The sequence below is a fragment of the Fusarium oxysporum genome, chromosome IX (genome assembly GCF_013085055.1).
Source record: "Fusarium oxysporum Fo47 chromosome IX, complete sequence".
In the NCBI taxonomy this organism is placed as follows: Eukaryota; Fungi; Ascomycota; class Sordariomycetes; order Hypocreales; family Nectriaceae; genus Fusarium; species Fusarium oxysporum.
In genome coordinates this window covers 2268909-2291236 of record NC_072848.1, presented here as the reverse complement: position 1 = coordinate 2291236, position 22328 = coordinate 2268909, and the positions used below count along the sequence as shown (strand labels likewise).

The window sequence follows — 22328 nt, the reverse complement described above, 5'->3', positions numbered from 1 at the left end:
ACGCAGTGGCTGTAAGTGGCCACCACAATTTGCTGACAATAGACGGGACATTGTCACGGTATTGTTAAGGAAGAACCTCTCTGCCCAGGGTAGTATCCGGTAGTCATCGAGCACGGCCGATAGAACCGCAGGGGAATGGCGGTAAGGGACACTGAGTGTACCATACGTATGTACAGTAGAGGAGGCGTCGCGATACCTGATTTGGCTGATATAACGTCACTTGCAGGCCGTTTCATTGAGAGCAGCTGGGTGCTTTGTTTGATGACTCCCTGATTGGGCTTTAGGCGGTGGCAGTGCAAGATTAGCTGGGTCTGCATCACATGCCTAAACCTTCGGGGGTAAAGAGATAACCTTATAGCGGATACAGTTGTAGGGAGGTGTCTCTAGCGCTGTTGTTTAATTGAACGCATCGTATTTTCTGTCAGCTCCATGCATCAACACATTGGGGATCGCTATTGAGTAACTGTCCCAATGGAGTGCAACGTGAAGCTGCACAGGGCGTGGACATGAATACGAGGCTGGGTAATATCCGTGCCTGAGTCATGCTGCTTCTGTCATCCATGTCTTGAACCTCGAAAACAAATCTTAATACTGAAACATCAACATTCGAATTGAGGTTGAGATGATCAAGCAAGATTAAAGATTGGATGTCAACGCCAAGCTCAAATGCCAAGCGCCAAGATCAGATCAACTGTAAGTGCTCGCGCGAACAGACAGGGAAGACACATTATGTCACCCCTCATCGAAAAGTGGAGAAGCACTCTAATCGCGCTCCCGAAGCGCGTCGCAACACGAGCTTTGGCTTGGGTCATACATCATCATGCGAATCGAGTAAACAACAAAACAAAATTCAACCTCAATTTTCTTTCTCTTCTTGACAATTCAATCTCTTATCAATGACCCATCTAGAGCTTCGCCTTTAGCAATGGATTACAACTTTAGCCAGGACCCCCCCTCCGGCTCTGGCTCCGGATCCTCAAATTGGCTTGGGTTTGCTCAGCGCGTCGCTGTCGCTTCTTCGTCGCCTGGTGTGCCCAACACCATGCCCGAGGCTGATGATGCTTCTTTCGCCGAATCATATCGCCCAGAGGCTTCCCCTTTATTCAACCCTCTTTTCATGCCCCGAAACCCGGCTCCTGAAGGTGCACCCTCGACTGCTTTAAGCCCTGGTCCTCCTCCTAGCTGGCCCTGGCAGCGCGATACAACCTTCAACAGCGACGGTCTCGAGTCCCCCGATGTCTCTGCTCTTCCTGAGCAGCCTTCGCGTTATTCTAAATCGTCTGAAGATGATACGCCACAAGAATCCGCTACCGTTGAGGAACCTACCGATGCGCTTTATATTACTTCCCCCGAACGCGCCCCATTCTCGCCGCTGCAAGAATCTGCTGCACGCACGCAAGAGAACTCGATCATTCAGTCAAATCCCACCGAAGAAGGGGCCGCAGAAGCAGGCGTTGATCCTGAGCCAGTCGTAGTGGAGTCACGCGTTGAGATTCATGAGTATACCGAGACCATTGTCCAGTCCTCAGAAAAGGAGCCCGAAGAATTACTTTCTCAGCAAGAACTTGACAATGTTGCCGCAAATCGTGAAGCCGATCGCGTTGAGGAAACACCCACCCAGACACCCATCGAGCAAGCCGCCGACGACAACAAGGCCACTGATGGCCAACAAACCCCAGGACAAGATCAATCCAAATCACCAGAGATCGCCTCAGCCCCTGCCACAGGACCTAGTTCGCTTAAGAGCGCGTTGCTTTCGGTTGGCAGAGGTATCATGAAGCGCATGTCAGCGCCACCTCCTGCAGTCGTGGCGACACCTCAACCAGATGAGTCTCAGAATCGAAGAGCTACCTCGACACAATTAGAACAACAGACCGAAAGAGCTGGTTTCACTCCCTCCCTAGTCGTTGAACTGAAATCAATGTCAGAGCCTGAAAAGGCAACATTCGATTCCCAAGCTCCTGCGCCTGAGGACGGACCGCCACCTGCTGAAGAACCTGCGCCAGCATCTGCAAAGCGGAGCCGACGAAGCACACAAGGGGTTGTGGAAGAGGCTTCGGGGTCTGCTACAAAGCCGACTCGTGGCCGCCGAAGCATTGCTTCTGCGCCAGCATCACCCGTGGTTAAGAACGCTCCTTCGTCAGCCCAGAAACGAACCCGCAAGTCCATGCCTGCAAGTGTTCTCGCGGATCAGACCCCCCAAAAACGAGGACGCCCACGAAAGAGCAATGCTGTAGCCACTCCAGCCGCGCCCCCAAGCACCGCAAAGAGAGGCCGACCCAGAAAGTCGGATGCCACTCCAATCACTGTTCCTAGCGCATCCAAGCCCTTGTCTGCTAGAGGCCGCCGCGTTGCCAGCGCTAGCAAGGCTGTAACGACACCTCGAAGAGCTACGACAGCCCGGACACCTAAGACAACAATTGGACTCCGTGCCGCAGCGACTCCTACGACAACACCAAAGCCACGTGGCAGGCCACCGAAGAACCCTCCTCAACCAACAGAAGAGGAAGAAGAAGTCGAGCCAGAAGTGGAAGCACCCAAGCGTGCTGGTCGGGCAAAGCGAGGTGCCGATTCGACTGATGATGCTCCTGCCACAAAGAAAAGCACACGCACAGTCAAGCCACGCACAGTTCCCTCTCCAGCCAAGCGAGGCCGAGCTACAAGAAAGCTTGCTGCTGCTCTCCCTCCAGCTGAGAAAGCAGAACCTGTCACAAAACGTGGTCGCCGAACTGCAGCTGCGCCCAAAGAAGAAGCGCCCGCCGAAGCTCCCAAGAAACGTGGTCGCCCTGCTACTAAGGCTGAGGCGCCAGCAGCTGAGGAGTCTGCTCCAGAGCCCAAGACGCGAAAGCGAGGTCGTGCTGCAGCTGTCGAGGACACCGTGGCTGAAGAGCCGGTGCCCAAGAGACGTGGCCGTGTTGCTAAGTCTGCCCCAGAGGAAAAACCAGCACCGGCTCCCAAACGACGTGGAAGGGCAGCTGCCTCAAAGGCTGTCGAAGAGGCCGTAGCTGAGCCTGCACCTACAAAGAAGCGTGGAGCTGCCAAGACAGCTACTAAGTTGGCCGAGAATGCTGCATCTGGACCCGAGTTGGCCCCCAGGAAGCGAGGACGCGCAGCTGCTTCAGCCAAGGCCGCTGAAGTTGTCCTTGCTGAGACCGCCACCACAAAGCGTGGTCGTTCTAAACGCACAGCACCCGAGCCTGAGCCTGAAGTTGAAGCACCTGAACCTGCGACCAAGAAGCGCCGTACAACACGCAAAGCCGAGGAGCCAGTTGTTGAGGAACCAAGCAAATCTACAGGCCGAAAGACAGGACGGCCTGCAAAGGCTGCCAAGGAAGTTGTGGAAGAGCCCGCACCCAAGCGTGGCAAGTCTACTCGCTCCAAGGCCGCCGAACCTGAAGAACCAAAGCCTACTGCCAAGCCTCGTGGTCGAGCTGCCGCGAAGAAGGCACCAGAACCTGCTGTCGAGGCCGAGACTGAGGCTGAACCAGAGAAGCCCAAGGCTCGTGGTCGGCCCGCAAAGGGAAAGGCTGGGAAGGGCGAGCTTCCAAGCTCAAAGGCTGCTGAAGCTCCCGCCGCAAAGCGAGGACGAGGAGCAGCCAAAGCCACAGCCACCAAGGTCAAGGGTTCTGCTCCTACAGGCGTGACCAAGACGGGCAGGGCAGCACAAACTGGTGTCCGAAGAGGACTGCGATCAAGGGGCTGAATTAATGTCTAATATACACATGCAAAACTTTTGTTTCGGCGATAAAGGATGGTAGCGTGGACATCTGGTTTTTGAGGTTTATTGTAAATTATGATATTCGGGATGATCAGGCATGGGTTAGGAAAGGTATTACGAAAGTACTGGTATGTAGTACATGGAATAGCAGCAAGTTCACATATATGCTTCTGGTTCAACTGGGATCAAAGTGCTAAAGAATTGCAATATTTTCATTGACTTATAAGGTAATAAAGCATCACATCACAACAAAATAGAACCACCAACAAACAGACTGGTATCTTGAAAACAAAAGAGAGAAAACACCAAATCACTCGTAAAGATCCTTATCGACATCGCCATCCTTGTTCGAATGCGGGCTCGTTACGTTGATACCATTCTCCAACCGCGACAGCGTCATGATATACCCCTTGTGATCGCACCAGCTGCGCACCATCTTGACAGCTGTCTTGATCTCTCGTCCATTGAGTTGCCAGAGTGACAATTCTGCAATGTCCTCGTCATCGAGCGGCTTGTCTTCATAGGTTGCGGTGATCTCTCCTCCAGCATCTTCGTCTGTGCCGTCGTTCCTAGGCGTGGTGGAACCCGTGGCAGGAGATTCGTCCGTGACATCTGTGATGCGGTTACTGTCAGGCAGACGTTGGAGGAACTTGCGCCAAACGGTCTCGCGAGCCTCACGGGTGAGAGACTTGAAGAGGAGATGCAAGCTGACTCGGCTGCGGAACGCAGTATCAATGGTATGGTACAGGTTGGTGGTGAGGAAGATGATGCCGCGATAGTACTCGAGCTCGCGAAGAAAGATGCTGACAAGTTCATTGCGATGAATGTCATTGGGGTTACGCTCTGCCATGAAGACGTCCGCTTCGTCAAGTAGGATGACAGCGTTCCACTCCGTAGCCATCTCAAACACTCGCTTGATGTTTGCACCCAGAGCGGCAGCATTAATACCCAGATCCTCAGCCTGCAAGTAGAAGAGAGGACGATGGGTGCGATCCGCAATCGCTTCGGCCATGAGGGTCTTTCCTGTTCCAGGAGGACCAGACAGAAGCATGATGAGACCTTGGCCCTTGCCGACAATTACATCTTCCATAGCCGTTTTGGCGCCGTTGGCAAGGCTGTGATTCTCAACGAACGACAGCACTAAATCCTTTTGCTGTTCGTCAAAGACGAGGTGGGAATACGCTTGATCGTTCCAGACAATGGGCTCAAGATCCTCGACATAGAAATAAACTATAAATTATTAGCACAAGCACAGAACATCAGGCATCAGTGATCTCACCCCAGAGCTTGTTCTTCAAGGCGTATCCACCAATCAGCTCGGTCATGAATGCAAGCTCTTTGGGCTTCTGAAGAAGCTCTTCCCTGTTCTTGGTCTGATCCTCCTCATTGAGCCTCTTCTGCTGTGTCTTGGGGTGTTTGCCTTCAGGCTTGGCGTCGGCGAGATCCTGTCTACGGCGGCGGCGCGATACATCAACCACCTCGATCTCTGGGTCCTTATTTTCGCGCTTTCCTTGGGCAAGGTGGTATTTGTTATATCCGACCACATCGACTAGGATACGACACTCCACGTTATGCTTTTCAACGCCAGATTCTCCCGGGTGCAGAGCAATGCCGTTGTATGAGCAGTACGTCAAGCCCTGTAGGTCAAGAACTTTGCGGCCCCGCGACACCAAGCGCTGTTCAATAGCATCCTTTTCTGGATGCCTTTCGAAAGGGTAATGGCGAAGGTCACGAATGGGCTTGTTTCCAGCGAACTCGTTGATCGTAAGCGACTTCTTCCTCCAGATGAACTCCTCGCCATTGAAAGCCATGACTTTGGCCGTCAGGACGAGCTGCATGACACCTTCATTGGTGTCGTACTCCGTACCATCCACCTTTGCAATGAACTCGGAGTTCATTCCATAGCTGTAGGCTGTAGAGTCCCTGGGGAATAGAGTCCAGGCCGTTCGGAAGTCAATGAGATCCTTGTCAAGCAAATTTCGTCGCTTGATCTTGAGATCCCGGAAGATCTCATCAAGAACTCTGAGGAACAGTTGCAGATATCCCTTCAGCGGGTCGTCCTGCTTGGTATTGCGATACAAGTCTCGGATCTCATCTTGACAGAACCACAGAGGGCGGAAAGGCTCTTTGAAGACCGCGGTATCATGGACATCGAGATGGAGGTTCTCCTTCTTCAGGATAGGCTCGATTGCGCTAACAAGAAGAGGGTTCTGGACATCGACTTGGTGGTACTTGAGAGGGTATCGGTTTGAGATAGCGCCCTTCTGGATGTCTTTGATCTTGTACACCTTAATGGCAACACGGTCTCGAGCCTTAGCAATGGCCTTGGACACTTGCTTGGGTGGGAAGTCTTGCCAGTCCCAATCATTCCTCGCAGGGTCCGAGTTCTTTCCCTCGTAGAGGGTTTGTATGACGGTGTCGGCACCAAACGACGGATCTTTGTTGTTTATCTCCTCGGGCTCCTCCTCCTTGTACTCTTTCTCAAGATCAAGTGGCTCATCGAGAGGGGATTTCTTGCGGTGGAGAAGCTTGTACTTCCATTTCCATGTCATGTCAGAAATGTTTTCGCCAACGTTTTCGAGCATGCTGAACCGAGATCTTCTGGTGTATGGGGCGGAGGAGGAGGAAGAAGAGGATGATGAAATGGTGGAGGATGAGTATCGCCTGAGAGGAGGAGGCGGAAGGCGGGTCATATTTGACGATAGATGAGGTGCCTGATTAAAATTCAAAAACGTCCTAGCAGGGGAGAAAGAGAAGATAAAACAAGCCTGGGCTTAGAGTATAGATCTAGCGCCAGTAAATCACAGTAAATACAGCCGACTTTTGGCTTCCAAGGACAGGATTGGCAGGGATGGGATCCAATCCGATAGCTTAGGACTTGCTGATGCCTGGTGCCATTGCTGCCTCACCGTTGGCCTTGACGCCATTGTCAGCCATTGCTTGCGGCAGCAGGTGAAGCTGCATGCACAGGCACATGTAAAGGCAGTCCGCAAAAAGGCGTCTTGGTTGTTGGGTAAAGACATAGCCATGACCCGCCAATTGTAGCTTGATAGACCTCTGACTGGTCATTACTTTGAAAGACGGGAGACAAATAACAAGAAAGTGATGTCTATCAATGCATGATTGTTGATTGTGTTACGTGCATCATTTGAAACGTTGATCTCAGTGGCCAGAATCAAAGTGAGGTGATGTTTGCCGTCCATCCCATCCCATCCCTTGGCCTAGGACTTACAGCTCAAAAGCCCCTGTGGGGGCCCCTGTAAGTCCTGACTCCTCCCCGGACCCGCTAAGGAAGCTTGGGCCTCTGCCTAACATGGCCCCACTTAGCAAGTGCAGGTAGCTGAAAGAAAAGAGGCTTCAAGATGATTAAACTGACAGTGATAATTAGGCTTGTACTTCGGAAGTTACCTGTATTATTTTGTCTACACCTCTTGCATTTTCAGCCCTACTTCGCCCAGCTCCCGCACAAGGCACCCACATTCGATAGCTCAGGAGGCTCAACACAAGGCACTTCATGAGGCAGCATCATATCATCAAGGACGGGGAGTGAGCTTTGCCGCTCCATACGAGGAAAAGAAAGTTCCCAGATTCATGTCGTGTGCTACTATAGCCAAATCGATTCACTCGCTAGTCTCCTGATACGATGCTGTTGATGGTTGTCTGCGTAACATCATCTGCAAATCAGAGGAGAGAGGCAGAGCTTGAATTGACTTTCACTGTACACATCCTCCAAGCGACCAATTAACTTTGGGCAATAAGGTAGAGTTCGATGAGCGGCAGAACAGCGACAGACGCTGGGCTCCTGGCTGGAAATGCCATCTCTCCGTCGCCTTTCTTCAATCGTCTGCGGAGCAATGCCTCAAACTGAATGGTCATGAGTTGCAATAAGTGACAAGAATTCAACAAGCGGGTTTAGCTCAGTTGGGAGAGCGTCAGACTGAAGTCAAACTTCAATCAATTGATATCTGAAGGTCATGTGTTCGATCCACATAAACCGCAAGTTCTTTTTTTTTGGTGTCTAGCACGATAACAAGTGGGGAGGCCAGCGGACATGAAGTCGTTATCAGCAGGAACCGACCGACATGCTGTTGTATTCTTTTCGATGTTACCTGGTTATTAGTAGGAAAGAGAGTTCTGCCTTTTTCTTCTTTCAGTGCATGCATATCATCTATGCTGTTCTGCCAACCGTACGTAAATGCTTTACAATTCCCAAGTGTCGATGTTGATGAAGATCGCAGCCAAATTCTAGTACGTCAATGCCAGAATTGGATCACCAGCACTTCATCCTTCTTGCTGTTGGACTCTCGTTCAAAATTCTGGGCATTATCGACCGAATTGCTCTCGGGTTCGGCGCTTGCACTTCACAAACGACACGTCCCAAAAGTGGCCTTTGCTTGACGGACTTACACGCCACGTCCATTGATCCATCATTGCCCATGCAATGATGACCAGCGCAGATTCGCACGTCATTGTATATCCGACCTCATCAAGTCGCTGAGTCCTTGTGGCCAGCCAGGCCTTTCTGAAAAAGTACATCGCCTGCCAAACTGTGAACCGACGAGCCATGTTTCGCCATGAACAGTCTGAAAGTAAAAGCATTTATCAAGTTCAACAGCCTTTTTGACACGGAAATTGGAATGAAAAATTGATTAATGTACAGATACTGTGCTGACATCCTGGAGCTGTGCAAATCTCGAGGTCATGGGCCCCAACGAAGCCTTGCGTATCGGATAGTTCTGATATCCACTAGTCCTACAAAGACATGACTAAATGTCTATCATTGAATGAGAGGGAGGCGAGCAAACATTGCCTGATGAAATTGGTACGACTTCCTCAGGCCAGCACTCGTAAACTCGGCTAGTTGTCCTTCAGTTCGTTCTCGTGTTGTCGAATCGACTCCTCTAGTCGAGGAAGAAGCCATGGATGGAGGGATAAGCAACTCGACATCTCAAGTCAATTTCGAAGATATTATCAGGCGTTGGAACGAGTCGAAGAAGCATGGAAAAACTTGGATCTACGGTGAAGATGACATGGTATGCATCCATTCTGATAGATGCCATGACTACGAGTCAGAGAGGCTTTAGTCTGAATTGTCTGTCTATCACTGTCTCGGCAGGAATTCTCTCATTAATCTCACACAAGATGGCATTCTTCAACAATTCTCTCTGGACCCCCTGCCATCCTGGGCGTGGCGATGTTCATCCTGCCCCCACAAGCCTGAAGCTGAACTTGTCCCGATGTTCAGCAAGTGGCTAACCCGTTTCGCTCTATTCTCTACCATAGAAATTGTGGGTATGCGTCTAGAAAACACCTGGTTGTTCTGTTTGCCGCAAGGGCGATTGGGTAATGAATGGTCTTTACTACCAGGTCAAAGGACTGACGGCTGTGACAGCTGTGAAACCCCACGCACGATTCCGCAGAGGTACATACGTTGGAAGATGCAGAGCAAATTACTTTCAACAGCTCACTAAGTGGAGGGCCAGTGCGGTCTTGGGGATGGCGTTGCGATGCTCGCCCGGAACAGGGAAGTCACTGGGTGCCAGACAAGGGCAAATACCGAAGAAGGCATGGGATACCATAGCTCTTCGAACACAGTACGATAGATTGCGCAGCATTGAACCCAGGATGAACAATCAACAGGGCAGGGTTGTCTACCTAGGTGGGATCGTAGAATGCCATCACTGTATAGGGTCTTGGGCCTGAACTGAGAGAAATCCAGGGTGACACTCAACGGCAAGATGTCGCATCTCTTTCTTGAAGCATACACCGCTTGTCTGTGGGCATCAAATCATTCACCAGGCCTGGTTATCAGTCACTGAAGCTGAAATACGACGTCATCGGTCGATATCAAACGACGCATGCCTAGCAGCTGCTTGCCAGGTGCTACAATTCAGACACAGACAGCGTATGCCACCAAGCAACCATATCATCAACTATCAAATCGCAAACTTGAAATTCACTCTTACAAATAACGTTCCTTCGCCGATCCAAATATCCTTGACCGCAATTTGAGTTATTGTCTGACGGCAGGCTTTTCTACATCTTCTGCGCAGCTACCCGAGGGCCACGGCTGCAAACCGAGTGCTTCAACCACCGCGGCGTGAAAAGTTTGGCGACGCAAATTCTCAATGATATAGCTCAGTCTTTTCTAATTCTTTTTACCTGTTCACTATTGTTTCTATTCGGAACCCCGCTTCACACATCGGCTTCTATCAATGAAGACGGGATGAATGAATAGAGACGACCACTGCCATTGTTCAACGATAATTTTGCTGTTCACGGACCATTCAATTACGACAATACGCAATCTCAACTCTCAAATAAGGTGGACTATAAATTGTTCCTCGCTTCTACTGGCTTTCGAATCTTGATTCTCATCATCTCACTCAACTCTCCTCTACTGTACCCTACTTTATCGACACTTATCCAGCACATCAGAATTATTCATCTTCAAATCAACGTCACCATTAGTTCTATCTTGACTATTCTTCAAGATGGAAACGCCTCCCACTCCAACCACTCGTGAGAGTTCCAGCAGCCCTGATCTTGACGTTACTCCTCCGCCTTATCAGCTGAGCAGCCCATTCACAAGGCCTAGCACTATCAGCACAGGTTCCGAACTCAAGAACAAATCCCACATGCCGTTCTCACAGGCTGCTGGTGAATCACCTAGTCTCCACAGGGATCGAGGCCCTCTTCCCCAGGCCAATCTGAACGCTGTCATTGAGGAAACTCCCGCTTATCGAGCTCCTCAGTTCCGAATCGACCCAATCTCTATGTATATGCGCAACCATGAGCCTTGCAATTTCACGCCTCAAAAGCCTATGCCCCTCAACCCGAATGTGGCTGGGCTAGCTACATCAGCCAATCCTATCCGCCAGCCTGCTGTTCCTCCTCCCGACCATGCTGCTTCAACCAGAAGCCTGTTTCCTGGGGCCTTGGCTCCGTCTCCAGCCTTATGGGAAGGCCTCAGGGGGCACTTCAGCCAACTCGGAATCAACGAGCACCAAAGCATGGCTTCCCCAACAACTCTCCCCCCTGCTCGGACACCACCTACTCCCATCCAAGAGGCTCAGCGTCCTGTTCTCCCTCCTGTTCTCCCCTCCTGGCTCGAGGACGCTCTGAAGAAGGGACCTTTCCTCCAGAACCAAGACGACCATCGTCAAAAGTTGACTTTGGCTGCTCGTCAAGAAAATGCCCGTGGCTTCAGGCCCATGGCTGCTATTACTCGCCCTCCCAGTCACACGACCCGCGAAGATGAAGCGCACGAGTCTATCTTCTCCGACAACTACAAAGGAGAACATAACACCCGAAATGCAAGCGCCTTGAGTCTCACCCCAGAGCAGAACTGCGCCCTTTGGTTGACCAATCTCCCACCTGATGTTACTCATCATGAACTGCTTGGACAGATCCGCAACGTCGGACGCATCTGGTGCTCTGTCATTAACGAGCCCGACTGGCAGCGCCACGAAACCGCAGCTGCAAAGGTCGTCTTCTTCACTCCCGACCCTGCTCAGCTTCTCCTCTCCAAGTCTCTTACACAGGGTCTTAGTGTTCGCGGCTTCCCTGTGCGAGTCACTCACAACCGCGTCAAGTATGGGAAACAAGCCATTATGGGACATGCATCGCGTGTTCTCATCATCACTGGGAAAAGCACCTTTGTTAACCCCAGCTGCCTCACAGAGTTCTTCGAGGAACGCTTCGTCTTTGAGGTCGATGAGATCACCGAGCTCATTGTTCAGGGTGACGCTTCAAAGGGCGGTCGGTCTGTGGTCGAATATCGATTTGGAAGCTTCCGATGCCAGGCGCAAATGGGCAAGATGGCCTTGGAAAAGGATCGCCCACAAGGATTTGAGAAGGTTGAGTTCGGAGAGGATCCATGTGAGGTTGGCGACACCCTCTCTGCCTATGGTATTGCTGCGGAGCGTATTCAGGGAAAGGGAATGTGAGACTGAGAGATGAATGAAGAACAAACGGATTTGTGTATGAGAATGGATTTCTGGATGGGGGTATTTATGTTATCTTGCTTGTTGGCACTGGGAGTTCTACCGCTAGCTCATACCCTCGAATGACTTCAGAACGCATCAGATAGATTACGACGTAAGACACTAGATGAATTAGATATTGTCAACAGTGTTGCTGTACTTAATTTCTCAACATAAAAGTAGAGATCTCCATGGCCCGAGTGAATGTTCATACCAGGCGCTTTCGCCTTTCAGGTGCTCCATGACCAGTAAGCAGCTATCGCAACGGCCATGTCCGTGTTCGATGTGGCTTCGCATTGACTTTACGATGGCCTATAATTAGTCGCTAGGGCTGAGCACTACCCAGTGACTTGTAGCGAATTAGCGTGCCCTTGGCGATCTGAGTTAACGTTGAACCGAGACGGTGGGCATGCCACTTCCGACTCGATGTAACCATTCTGCACATGACAATCGTCATCCATGAACTAGCCACTAACGGCCTTCAAGCCATTATCTTGATGCTCGGAAACGTATGATGATTTCATCGTGAAGTTTATGATTCTTTGGTACAGAGAATAGACAGCCATGAATGAACTCCATCAACACCACCCAAGTCTAACAATGCTGGTATAACCCAATTGCAGAAAAAAAAACAAAAGAAAACAACCGTAAAACATCTATCGTTTCAATGACTCATCCCACGGTAGCCACGTCTGGCGATCAAAAGAAGGCATGCACTTGACCTTCTCCGGCGGCTCGTACTGCCACTCAATATGGGCTTTATCCTCCTCCATATGCTGTATAACCTCATTCGTAAAGCCCTTCAACTTCTTGATATCCTTGCCTCTCGCATCTGTGTACTCCAGACTAATGCTGGGTACGACTGCGATCTTTCGGTAGCCCTTGTGCCACAGGTCTTTGCAGAACAATTGCGGCTCGCCTTGGAAGCATTCGTCCTTTTTGGGATCGCGGAACCGTAGGCCGCTGAGGATTGGAGCGGCTGAAAAGGCTGTTGCGCCGTTCCAGCAGGCGAAGACTTGGAAAGGAAGATGGGCGTCGTATCGCATTCGTGCTTCTCGGTTTCCTCTGAATAAGTCCCAGGCATTGTCCCATGATCCGTCTTCGGGGATGGGGAAGAATGTGTCTCCCGCTAGTGTTCGGGCGACCTGCAGTGTGTTAGTTTCTCACTGTGGTCAGAGAGATCGAGCCAAACTTACCCATACGTCGTAGAATGTGGGATCAGGACCAGCGTAGGTAAAGTCCATAGCGCAGGTCATATCGGCATTCAGCTTACGACGCTGAAGCGCAAGTTCAAGTAGATCATCCGGACAAGCAGCTACATCGTTGATGAAGAGGACAGTAGTGTCATCGGCAGCGGGAACCTTCTTCTTAAACAGCGGCTCCAAGGCCAAGTTTCGCAATTGGGCCAACTTGCGAATGCGAGGACCCTTGGACGGGTTAATCGCAGAGTTGTTGTAAAAGTAAGTAATTCCAAGCTCTTCGAGGAATGGGCGCAAGGCGACAAGAACGTCGGCAGTTCCATCGGGAGAATTGCCTTCGACGATTGAGAGGGCGCATCGTTCAGGTCCAAGGAATTGAATGGCCTCCACAATGCTGCCCATGAGGCGAGGAAGAAGGCCTACGACATTGCGCAAATTAAGGGCAAAGAAGAAGTCAATTGGATGCTCGTCGTTTTTGCCTCCGCGAGTGTCCTTCTTCTTTTGAAGGTCCTTGTATCGCTTGGTGTCCAAGGGAGGGCATTGAAGACGAGGGCGCTCTTTTGAAGTAGGATCGAGGATTGCGTGGATGTAAGGTGCAATGCGCTCGGTAGAGAGAACGGAGCCTGGGACATGTTACTCACTCTTATCCAAAAGATCAAAGATAGCAACTCACCATTTGCGATTGGGATGGCAGATTTCGTAATTGTTGGTGACGGTGCTGCTGAAGTTGTAGAGGAGATCGTTGGTGTAGTATGTACCTCGATTGTACTTGTGGTGTAAGTGTCAAGTGTCGAATATGAAGGAGGTTCCTCAATAACAGGCGAGTCATCCAGAACTGACGTCGTACTCAAAGGTAAAGATATTGTTTCCGTAGACGTGGTCTTAAGGGAGGAGGGGGCATGAAGCGGTAGGTATGCCTCAGATAATCTGGTTATATGATCTCGACCAAGATACAAGCTCGCTGTGACTAGCAAGAAGCAGACGAGCGGGACACTCAGAACAAAAACCTTGCGATGCATTTCGTCAACACTTGGAGTCCATAACAGGAAAAAAAAGGGCATGAAGATGAGAAAGAAAAAGAAGGGGAAAACTAAAAGAACAATAATTAATTTACTCGCGCGGCTGAGAGAAGGGCGAGGCACAGCACCATCGCCTTGAAGGGAAGGGTTGGGTTGAGACACAAACGCCTCGTCCAGTACGAGGGCCCGCTAACAGACGCTAAAGGCCACACCCCGGCAGCGCCGTTTGAAGGCCGAGGGCACGTTACTGAGAAGCCTGGGCTGTCAGCGTCAGCGTCAGCGGTCAGCCCACCTCCACTGCTCATTATTCGGGGACCTCGTTTACACGGGAGCTAGCAGGGGCTTGATCTTGTAATCATTGGATTGGGTCAATATTATACGAAGTGTTCTAACTATTTGTGACGTGGTATCATGAGCTATCTGTGATTACATTCCGAGGTCAATTTGCTGACTGATTTGAGTCAGCGCAAACTCCCGTCAAGAGCACGACTGTCGCGGGGATATAAGCAGAGGCGAATCCTTCTCGTCTCAAATTTTACTTCTTCCTTCCCTTCATCTCATTTCAATTCGGCACGTTAGACCGAGCCTGTCATCTCATCATTGGAGCTTGGATGGGTTAATCACTCAACTTGCAGAAGACAAGGATCACAGACTCTGCAAGGGTTATGACAGTGGAACTTGCCGTATCGAGCCAAGTCAGATGCCAAGTCGTATCACCCAATGAAAACCGCGTTAAGATAACGATTTGCTGCAAGGAACATGGCATCGAATTCCGATGAAAACGGTCAAGGCCAACCGTCTAAAACGGTACTAACACGGCCGTTCGACGACACAACCAACACATGCGATCCTTGACAATCATCCTGGGTTGATGAATTGTACATTGGATTCAGCATGATAAGTCCCCACAGTTAAACAGAAGTAGGACATGAAAACAATTAAATTTGGCGTGTTTCTTCTCTGTCGCTGTTCAATTTCTTGCCTCTCTTCCCCCTCTCAGGTGAGACCAAACAGCCCAATATGCAGCAAATAATATGGATTCTCCAATTGTTTCAGTTATACATATGCCACAACAATGCGCTCTACGCCGAACTGCCCACTGCAACTGAGACATTGCAGCCCAGCCAGACGCCTCAGCGCCTTAAACAACGCGCTGTACCTTCTGAAATGATAACATGCGGTTACAAAATGGCGACCCAGCAGCTATGACAACAGCCGAGTCTGGCAGTGTGTGTCGCTTCAGTACCCAAAATGGCCTTTGGGGCATGTGTAAGAGTGCTGGCGGCTCGAAATGTATTCTTGCTGGGCGATGTCGTGACCAGCATGATTGATTAGATGGCTGCGGGAAGACAGAGAACCCCAAGTTCAGAATGACATCCTGGTACTATAGATCCATGAAGTGGCTAATGGATTGATAGCAAGAAGGTCGAACATTGCAGTTTTGCATACCTGATCATGGACGAAGGTCACAAATACACCTACGTCGCCTGCGATGCCGCCGCTGCAACAGATACCTATTACATCACTCCAGAAGTCCCGGCATTGACAAAAACCGTTTCACAAACGACATCGCCAAGTGAGACATCGAAAGCTTCCAGCGACATAACAGCTGTCACAGAGACAAGCACCACCTCGTCGGGAAGCGCCACAGAAGCCACTGCCGAGGTCTCTGATGACAATCGATCTGAATCGAGGAGTAACACGGGTGCAATAGTCGGCGGTGTCGTTGGGGGCCTGACTGTGGTTTGCGGAACTGCTGTTGCGGTTATATATCTACTTCGAAAGAGTCGTGCGCAGAAGCCAGAGACGACGCCAGAGACGGGGCAGGAGATGACCGAAGCACCGGGTCAGACAGAAACGGATAATGGACCCAAGGAGTTGGTTGGATCGAAGCCCTCTGATGTTCCAGCGGACCGTCAAACAGCCGAGTTACAAGGAACACTCGCTCCTCGTCGGCCTGATCCCGTGGAACTACCCTAAGACGGAGTGACACGAGAGTGCCGAAAGATCAGTGACCACAGAAGACAATTCGAACTGATTCTCAGAACGACGAAAGATTCCTCGTGTTGATAGTTTGCATTCAAGGTAGGAAGAGTGATATTAGGGTCTTTACTTGGCATGACAGCTTCTCAGTTCTGTAAACCTAATACAGTTGAGATGAGCTCACACGATGTTCTTCTTGCCTTTATTTGAAAGCAGCAAGTGATTGCGGTTTATGAGTTTCATGTAAGCGGTTGTGAGTTTTCATAAACAGATCATATCCGGTATTTCGTCCCAGTAAGGAGAAATTCGTTCAGGATTGAGACTTGAAATATCCTTCGTAACAACCAGAAGTGAAAGACAACGTCCCAGGCTTCCTTTGATTATTCAAGGTCCCGGTACCATTGCATATTATTCAGTCAATGGCATTGTCTCCTTAACTTAGAAGTAGCTTGCAGTTTCTCTCATCCATGGTTCTGCTGAAATGTCACCATTCTGATATGCTTGAGTTGTTGTGAGCAAGCTGCGACAACACAGCGATATGGGCTTGTTCTTTGTAGCTTATCTTGTCATGTAGACGGATAAGAAAGTGAGGTTGAACAACAAATGCACGCTTGTATATTCATTAATCTTATGTACAAAAGCCCCTAGCATTTTCCTTCGCTAACCAGTAGCGTGGAGTATTTGGACAGTCGACCAAACATCTACAGAGACCGTCGTTAGTATGAGTTTATGTGAGGTTGGACAGATTTCAAACTTGTACGTACGTTATAACATCATCCCAAGCTTTACAAAGACAATCTCGATCAGTCTTCTTGCACTCTTGTGGCTATAAAGATATTAGCTTTGGACCAACACCACGCAAGCTTTTCGTACCGTTATTGTTTCAATACATCTCTGGTAGATTGCTGCACACTCTGCTGTTCCGGCAGGCTTCGCTGACACAAAGGCCGCGGCCAAGGGAATCAGGCTTGTGATGAATTTCATGGTGAAAGATTTGAGATGTGAAGTATGATACAGTATAGGGTCTTGGCAAAGAATCCGAGTGAAAGCTTCGAAACTTATATGAGCTCACATAGTGGCGATTGAATTATAAGATTCAGGTCCAAGTCCAGCCCACTGCGTCATGAGGAATGTGAGACATTCGAGACCTACGAGCAAAGGAGCCACTATTCTCAGGTCGTCGGAATTGGTGCAACACTAGACGGTTTCCGTAGTATTAGCGCGGGAAACTCAAGCCACTCTCCATTGTCGTAAAGACTACAGTGCCTGGAATTTACTGGTTAAGGTTGAAGCTACTCTAAATGATAACGCATAATTACTAGTAACTCAAGGACCCTGGACCTGAAGGCCGTGACAGCCGGTTTTCGGCTCGTATAGCAAGAAACGGGCTCGAAAATGGTTGAACTGGGGATAGTGCCCGTCTTGACTCTTGATTCCCAGGTATTTGGGTCGTTCGGTAGATGAACCGAGCGGAACTAGACGAGATACGGTGAAACACTGTGCTGTGATGGACCAAGTCGGTGAAAGGACGATTGGAACCAATATGAAAAGGTATGGCTATCAGCCGGACTACGTTAAAATTCAATAGCTCAGCATTTATGTTTAGGCCAGCCTAGACTGGAAGTCTCGAGCACGGATGGCTTTATAGTTACGCCCGAAAACGTTGATGTCGATCAGGTGAAGTCTATTCGGAAACCATCCCTTGACCACCAGGCGGAAACATTGTCCTGAGCAAGTTGATTCTTCAGGAGTTCCGAGAAAAGTTTATTCAATGGATCCCTGTAGACACAGAAGGATTTCATCTGGCATAAGACACTGGCTGATGTGGATGATCCTTTTGACACTGATCGACTCCTGGGCATTGCACTCAGTTTTCGGTAACAAAAAGCCGTATTCAGCTATTCGAATATCAAACTGCGAATATATCGTTAGCAAGGGCAAACAAGAAAGCATCCCCGTTACTTACAAGACCCCAGTAAATCATGACAAGTCGGCGATTGGCCTAAGCATAGCAGCGATCTTAACAGCATATTTCAACCTCCACATCGCAAATACCGAAGCAATGACTCCAGAGACAGCAGTCATGAACGAAGCTTTTCCAACCATTTTGGCAAAAGCAACCCACCACATCAAACTATGTGCCAAAACAAACTGCTTTGAATCATTCAGCTTCGGGAACTCCTCCCCAGGGATCTCCTTGTCCAAGAACTTGCAAAGCGGACCCCATCCCTCTTGGACTTTGAACTCGAGCATTCTTTCAGACGGAACCATCCTTTTGACGAGGTTGTAGTGATCGTGGAAGGCTTGGCGAGCTGGTGACTTATCAGAGAAGTCCGTCATGGTATGAAAGTTGGCTGGCATGACCTTCTTTGAAAACCCCCAGAACGGGCCAGCTAGTGCGGTATCCCATCTTGCGAGGGTATTCCATAGGGGCCATCGGAGGACTCGGCCTCCCGTCGAGTCCATACTTCGAAGCCAGCTATCTACATCGCGCTGAGTGACGATAACTTTGGCTTCAGGATACGCGGCCACGAGCTCTTCAACGAAGCAGATGGCCGGCAAATCAGCCACGGCATCGTACGGCCCAAGTATCTTGTCAAACTCTTCACGACCCCAGAGCTTGCCCTTCCCATAGAACTTGGCATCAAGAGCTTCACGCCAGAGACCTAGGTTCGTCTTGGGGCTTCCGAGGGGGGTGGACATATGGTATGGCGTATAGCCTAGTTGCTTGAGGGCCATGAAGAGGGCCATGGTGCCTGTTCTTGATTGTCCGAGGCATAGGACGCGCATGGGCTTTGTACGAGTGACTGGATAGGAATCTATGAGGCGGCCGGTGATCGGATGGGGTTTGATATTGTAGATTTCGTGGGTCTCGCGAGAGTCGAAGGTATCAAGGAGGGTAGTCTCCTCGTTTGCCGTTGGACTGGACATTTTTGGAAAGGACGCGTATAGCCACTTGAGAAACGTTACGGGGCCTGATGAGAATCGAGACACAGAAGAGTTAGCTGTAGGAATTATCAGACGTCTAGCAAAGAAACCATTTTCAAAAATCAGGAAATGCTGATTTATACGTGTCTTATAAGCGCTAAAAATACACGCCCGCAGCATGATGGAATGGCCACTTTGCTGACGCCTAGAGCTGACATCGCTTGTCTTTGTCGGGTATTTCTGAGATAAGATGGTGTGAAGTGAAAGTGTTTGGATGGTCTGTGTAGATGGAAAACAGACGTCAGATTCCACGTATATCCGACGCCAAGCAACATTGAGCCGACCAATCATGTTGAGAGCAGCGCCTAAAATCGATATCTAAGATTTGGCTTTACAGTCACTGTGAGAAATAATCTCGGACTGCTCATGTAAGCGGACATGCTCTACATCAACACTTTTTCATAAAGTGGACTTAGTTCCACTCTAAGGCTTCACTGAGTTAAAATTTTCAAGCTCTTGATGCCATCGATGAAAAGCTTGATATATACGAAGAATCTACATATGTACAATCTCCCAAGAATGGCCCCCAATCTTTCCGCCATCAAATCACCTTCGTAGCAGCGTTCCACCAACCCTCCATTGCCAACTGTTCTTCCGGAAACAGGGAAACAACTCCGTTATCTTAAGCAAAGTTGCCGCTGGCTGGGTATTCAGTTGAAGGCTTGGCTCCGACGTTCTTGACGATGATGGTGCTGCCGGTGGAGCTGGTGATTCTGACATCGACAGTATCGACCAGGAAACCGCTGGGGTTCTCGAAGAAGTTGTAGTCACGTCGAGTCGTTCCGGTCCATGTCTTTCCGCTGTTGGTGCTAACTTCGAGGCTCTTGACGGGGAGGTTACTGTTGCGGACTTGCATGCTGAACCAGTAGGCACTTGTGCCTAAGATAGCGTTAGCTGTTGAACTTGGGGTGCGGTAAGAGCAGAGCATGTTGCCAACTCACCTTCTTTGTTACGCAGGACCAAAGGTGTAGTGATATCGCACGAAATCAGTCTCCAGCTGGTCTGAACAAGGCCGTTCGTACCGCCAACAGCAGTAAAGGCATTTTCAAAGAGATCCAAGTGACCCTTGTTGCACTCGTTGCACTTGTCGACGATCTAAGAGCAAGATACATCAGCTCGCCTCACAAACCATCAGCCCATAAGGGTACTCACCATCGCCTTGATCTTCTTGCCGGTTGGGCCCGTGACTTCGATACAGCTACCACAGACTCCAGCATTGTCCCAGTTGGGGCCAGAGAAAGCAGTGCCATAGATGCCAGAAGGAATCGTGTAGGAAACAAAGCCACAGTTGCCTCCAGAGACATTGCCGCCGTAGTGAGTCGAAGTTCCAGAGGTGACCTCGTCACTGAGATATCTTCCAGCAACGAGAGCTGGGCCGGCGAGGAGAACAGAAGTGAACTTCATGGTGCAGAGAAGAACGGAGGAGAATCTTTGGAGCTGAATAAGGGAGTAGTAGATGATCGGTGAGTGACCTGTGAAAACATCTTCAGCTTGACGAATAGACTGGCTCTTTTATACTCAGAACATCGCAAAAGATCGAATACTGACCTGCTCAACTTCCGACCTCAACTGATTCAGTCTCAAGGTCCTCTAATCTCCACCCGGGAAGCCCACGGGAACTAGCAGGGGTTCCCAGTCGACAGATGGTCGAGAACTTCGGAGCAACGCGTCCATGAAACCGCCAGCAATGAACAAAAGACACCCTAGTTTCATCTAGATCGTGATGAGCGTGCTTCAGGAAGAGACAGTAATTCGGCCGATGTTTCGGTATCCCACGGGGAGCCATCCCAGCCTTGCAAGGGGGACCCCGGCCACTTTGTTTCAATCAGGCAACTTAGCCGCCCACGGCACCGTTGTAGTACGATAGATTGTGTTTAGAGTTTCGTATTGGAGTGACGAGCTGTATAAAGACTGGTGGAAAGTAACTAGGTATACATGTTCCGCCATGGTCTTTAAATACTAATGCGTACGGCATGTAACATGAATCGCAACCGAATAGGCAGTTCGGTGCTTCCTTCGTCTATCGGGATCCCCGATAATAACCTATTTGAACTTTAGAGTTCTATCGTGGTCAGCTTGTTAATGGTCTTACACCTTTATAGACGATCTCCCGAAGGATAAACACTTACCTAAACAAATTCCATATGGGCTTTAGCAATGAGAAAAGTGGTGCCGTATCCATGCATATCGTGCATCCATAGTCAGTAGGATGCCACTAATTGGTTCAACTGAAGTTGTCGTCCCGACAAAAAAATCAAAAGAGACTTGTTCATCCCAGTCGGCCGATAGTGAATCGATTCTCAGCCCCGGAGCCTACCCGAACCGACAGGTAGCTCCATCTGCTTACAGGGCAGAGGAGATCTCCGCGAGGAAACGAGCCCGGAAGGTCTTGTAGGGCCGGTAGAGGATCTGCTTCCTGCCGATGGACAGCTCGGAGGACATGGCATCCTTTGGCTTCTTCAGATCAAGGGGATACTCGAACTTGCTGACGAAAGCAACCGAGAACTCAGCGGTATAAAAATACATGAAGTCCTCGTTCTTGTCATCAGTCAACGCAGCACAAGTCTACACTAGTGTCAACAAACATCCTAGACGAGTCATGTAAGCACCAGGGGTAGGTTTACCTTGAAGATATGATCCTCGGCGAAAGGATACTTGGGGGAGGTTTTATCCTCTGCCTGAGACTGAGCAAGCCCGAGAAGGACACAAAGGATGTAGGGGTCACGCCACTGATCCTGGGGCTCAATCTTCTTGACTCGCAGTTCTCTTAACCACTTGGCGGCAGGGTCATGACGAAGACGGTTGGGAAGAGGAAAAAGTCCTTCACGGAGGTTCCTGATCAGGTTCCCCTGGATGAAGGCGAATGCCCCAGCGTAACTGTCCTTGTGAACAGCTTCGCGTTGGTTGAAGATCGCGCCCTGAAGATCAAGCGGCTTCTCCTCGCCGAAGCAGAAGTATCCGCGAGGTCTAGGTCTCAAAGTTAGGATCTTTAGCATGGAGATGCTAGTATCTGGATTGTTACCGGAGGAGCTTAAGAGGTCCGTTGTCACAGATCAAAATCTTGAGGTTTTTGCTCTTCATCGAGGTTTGCGCGAACTGTCTGACGATTCGATAGTCAGACACCGCGGGCTTCTGAGTCTCAGATGTCTGAACTTTCCCGTCTTCGTGGTTCTCAGAGATCTCGTCGGTGTCAATTTCAGTGAAGGAGGCGTTGAGAAGTTTAAGGTGAATCTCGGACCACTCGAGCGGATGAACCCAGACACGAACTCGAGGATTCTGGGCGATAAGATCATGAACACGCTCGGGCTTGGACAACGACATGACGATGGGAATACAATGAAGAGAAATGAATCAAAATGAATGTGATGCGGAAGACTTATGCTTGTTGAGATTCCGTTTGGGTTGACTAGTGAGGGGGAATCTTGACTTGTGCTCG

General features: G+C 49.8%; 8 protein-coding genes and 1 non-coding gene across 9 annotated transcripts; 4 read left to right on the top strand and 5 right to left on the bottom strand.

Annotated features, from left to right (window-relative positions):
* The first annotated feature begins 801 nt into the window (after window positions 1–801).
* FOBCDRAFT_231711 (uncharacterized protein) lies at window positions 802–3881 on the top strand. The gene has a single exon (XM_031190375.3). It carries the CDS (start codon window positions 926–928, stop codon window positions 3701–3703), a length of 2778 nt encoding a protein of 925 aa, XP_031034360.2. The 5' UTR covers window positions 802–925; the 3' UTR covers window positions 3704–3881.
* Window positions 3882–3911: 30 nt separating this feature from the next.
* On the bottom strand, window positions 3912–6360 carry FOBCDRAFT_231710 (uncharacterized protein). The gene is made up of 2 exons (XM_031190374.3): window positions 4998–6360; window positions 3912–4948 (listed from the first exon to the last, which is right to left on the bottom strand). Exons 1-2 carry the CDS (start codon window positions 6301–6303, stop codon window positions 4029–4031), a joined length of 2226 nt encoding a protein of 741 aa, XP_031034359.3. The 5' UTR covers window positions 6304–6360; the 3' UTR covers window positions 3912–4028.
* A 1264-nt stretch (window positions 6361–7624) lies between these two features.
* FOBCDRAFT_t191 lies at window positions 7625–7717 on the top strand. Its single transcript has one exon. It is a non-coding gene; the product is annotated as a tRNA-Phe (tRNA).
* A 2326-nt stretch (window positions 7718–10043) lies between these two features.
* On the top strand, window positions 10044–12006 carry FOBCDRAFT_231705 (uncharacterized protein). Its single transcript, XM_031190372.3, has one exon. The coding sequence runs from the start codon at window positions 10213–10215 to the stop codon at window positions 11665–11667; it is 1455 nt and encodes a 484-aa protein (XP_031034357.2). The 5' UTR covers window positions 10044–10212; the 3' UTR covers window positions 11668–12006.
* A 197-nt stretch (window positions 12007–12203) lies between these two features.
* FOBCDRAFT_231703 (cryptococcal mannosyltransferase 1-domain-containing protein) lies at window positions 12204–14056 on the bottom strand. The gene is made up of 3 exons (XM_031190371.3): window positions 13576–14056; window positions 12900–13525; window positions 12204–12848 (listed from the first exon to the last, which is right to left on the bottom strand). Exons 1-3 carry the CDS (start codon window positions 13961–13963, stop codon window positions 12360–12362), a joined length of 1503 nt encoding a protein of 500 aa, XP_031034356.3. The 5' UTR covers window positions 13964–14056; the 3' UTR covers window positions 12204–12359.
* A 1197-nt stretch (window positions 14057–15253) lies between these two features.
* FOBCDRAFT_53246 (uncharacterized protein) lies at window positions 15254–16103 on the top strand. The gene has a single exon (XM_031190369.3). It carries the CDS (start codon window positions 15377–15379, stop codon window positions 15899–15901), a length of 525 nt encoding a protein of 174 aa, XP_031034354.2. The 5' UTR covers window positions 15254–15376; the 3' UTR covers window positions 15902–16103.
* A 1781-nt stretch (window positions 16104–17884) lies between these two features.
* FOBCDRAFT_206535 (P-loop containing nucleoside triphosphate hydrolase protein) lies at window positions 17885–18835 on the bottom strand (the record flags this gene model as incomplete). The annotated part of the gene is made up of 1 exon (XM_059609170.1): window positions 17885–18835. The coding sequence occupies one exon, from the start codon at window positions 18833–18835 to the stop codon at window positions 17885–17887; it is 951 nt and encodes a 316-aa protein (XP_059465844.1).
* Window positions 18836–19514: 679 nt separating this feature from the next.
* FOBCDRAFT_279422 (RlpA-like double-psi beta-barrel-protein domain-containing protein-containing protein) lies at window positions 19515–20296 on the bottom strand (the record flags this gene model as incomplete). The annotated part of the gene is made up of 3 exons (XM_031190366.2): window positions 19515–19771; window positions 19834–19987; window positions 20045–20296. The coding sequence occupies 3 exons, from the start codon at window positions 20294–20296 to the stop codon at window positions 19515–19517; spliced, it is 663 nt and encodes a 220-aa protein (XP_031034351.2).
* Window positions 20297–20764: 468 nt separating this feature from the next.
* Window positions 20765–22312, bottom strand: FOBCDRAFT_53235 (uncharacterized protein). Its single transcript, XM_031190365.3, has 4 exons — window positions 21915–22312; window positions 21517–21859; window positions 21022–21457; window positions 20765–20954 (listed from the first exon to the last, which is right to left on the bottom strand). The coding sequence occupies exons 1-3, from the start codon at window positions 22211–22213 to the stop codon at window positions 21236–21238; spliced, it is 864 nt and encodes a 287-aa protein (XP_031034350.2). The 5' UTR covers window positions 22214–22312; the 3' UTR covers window positions 20765–20954; window positions 21022–21235.
* Between the last annotated feature and the right edge of the window lie 16 nt (window positions 22313–22328).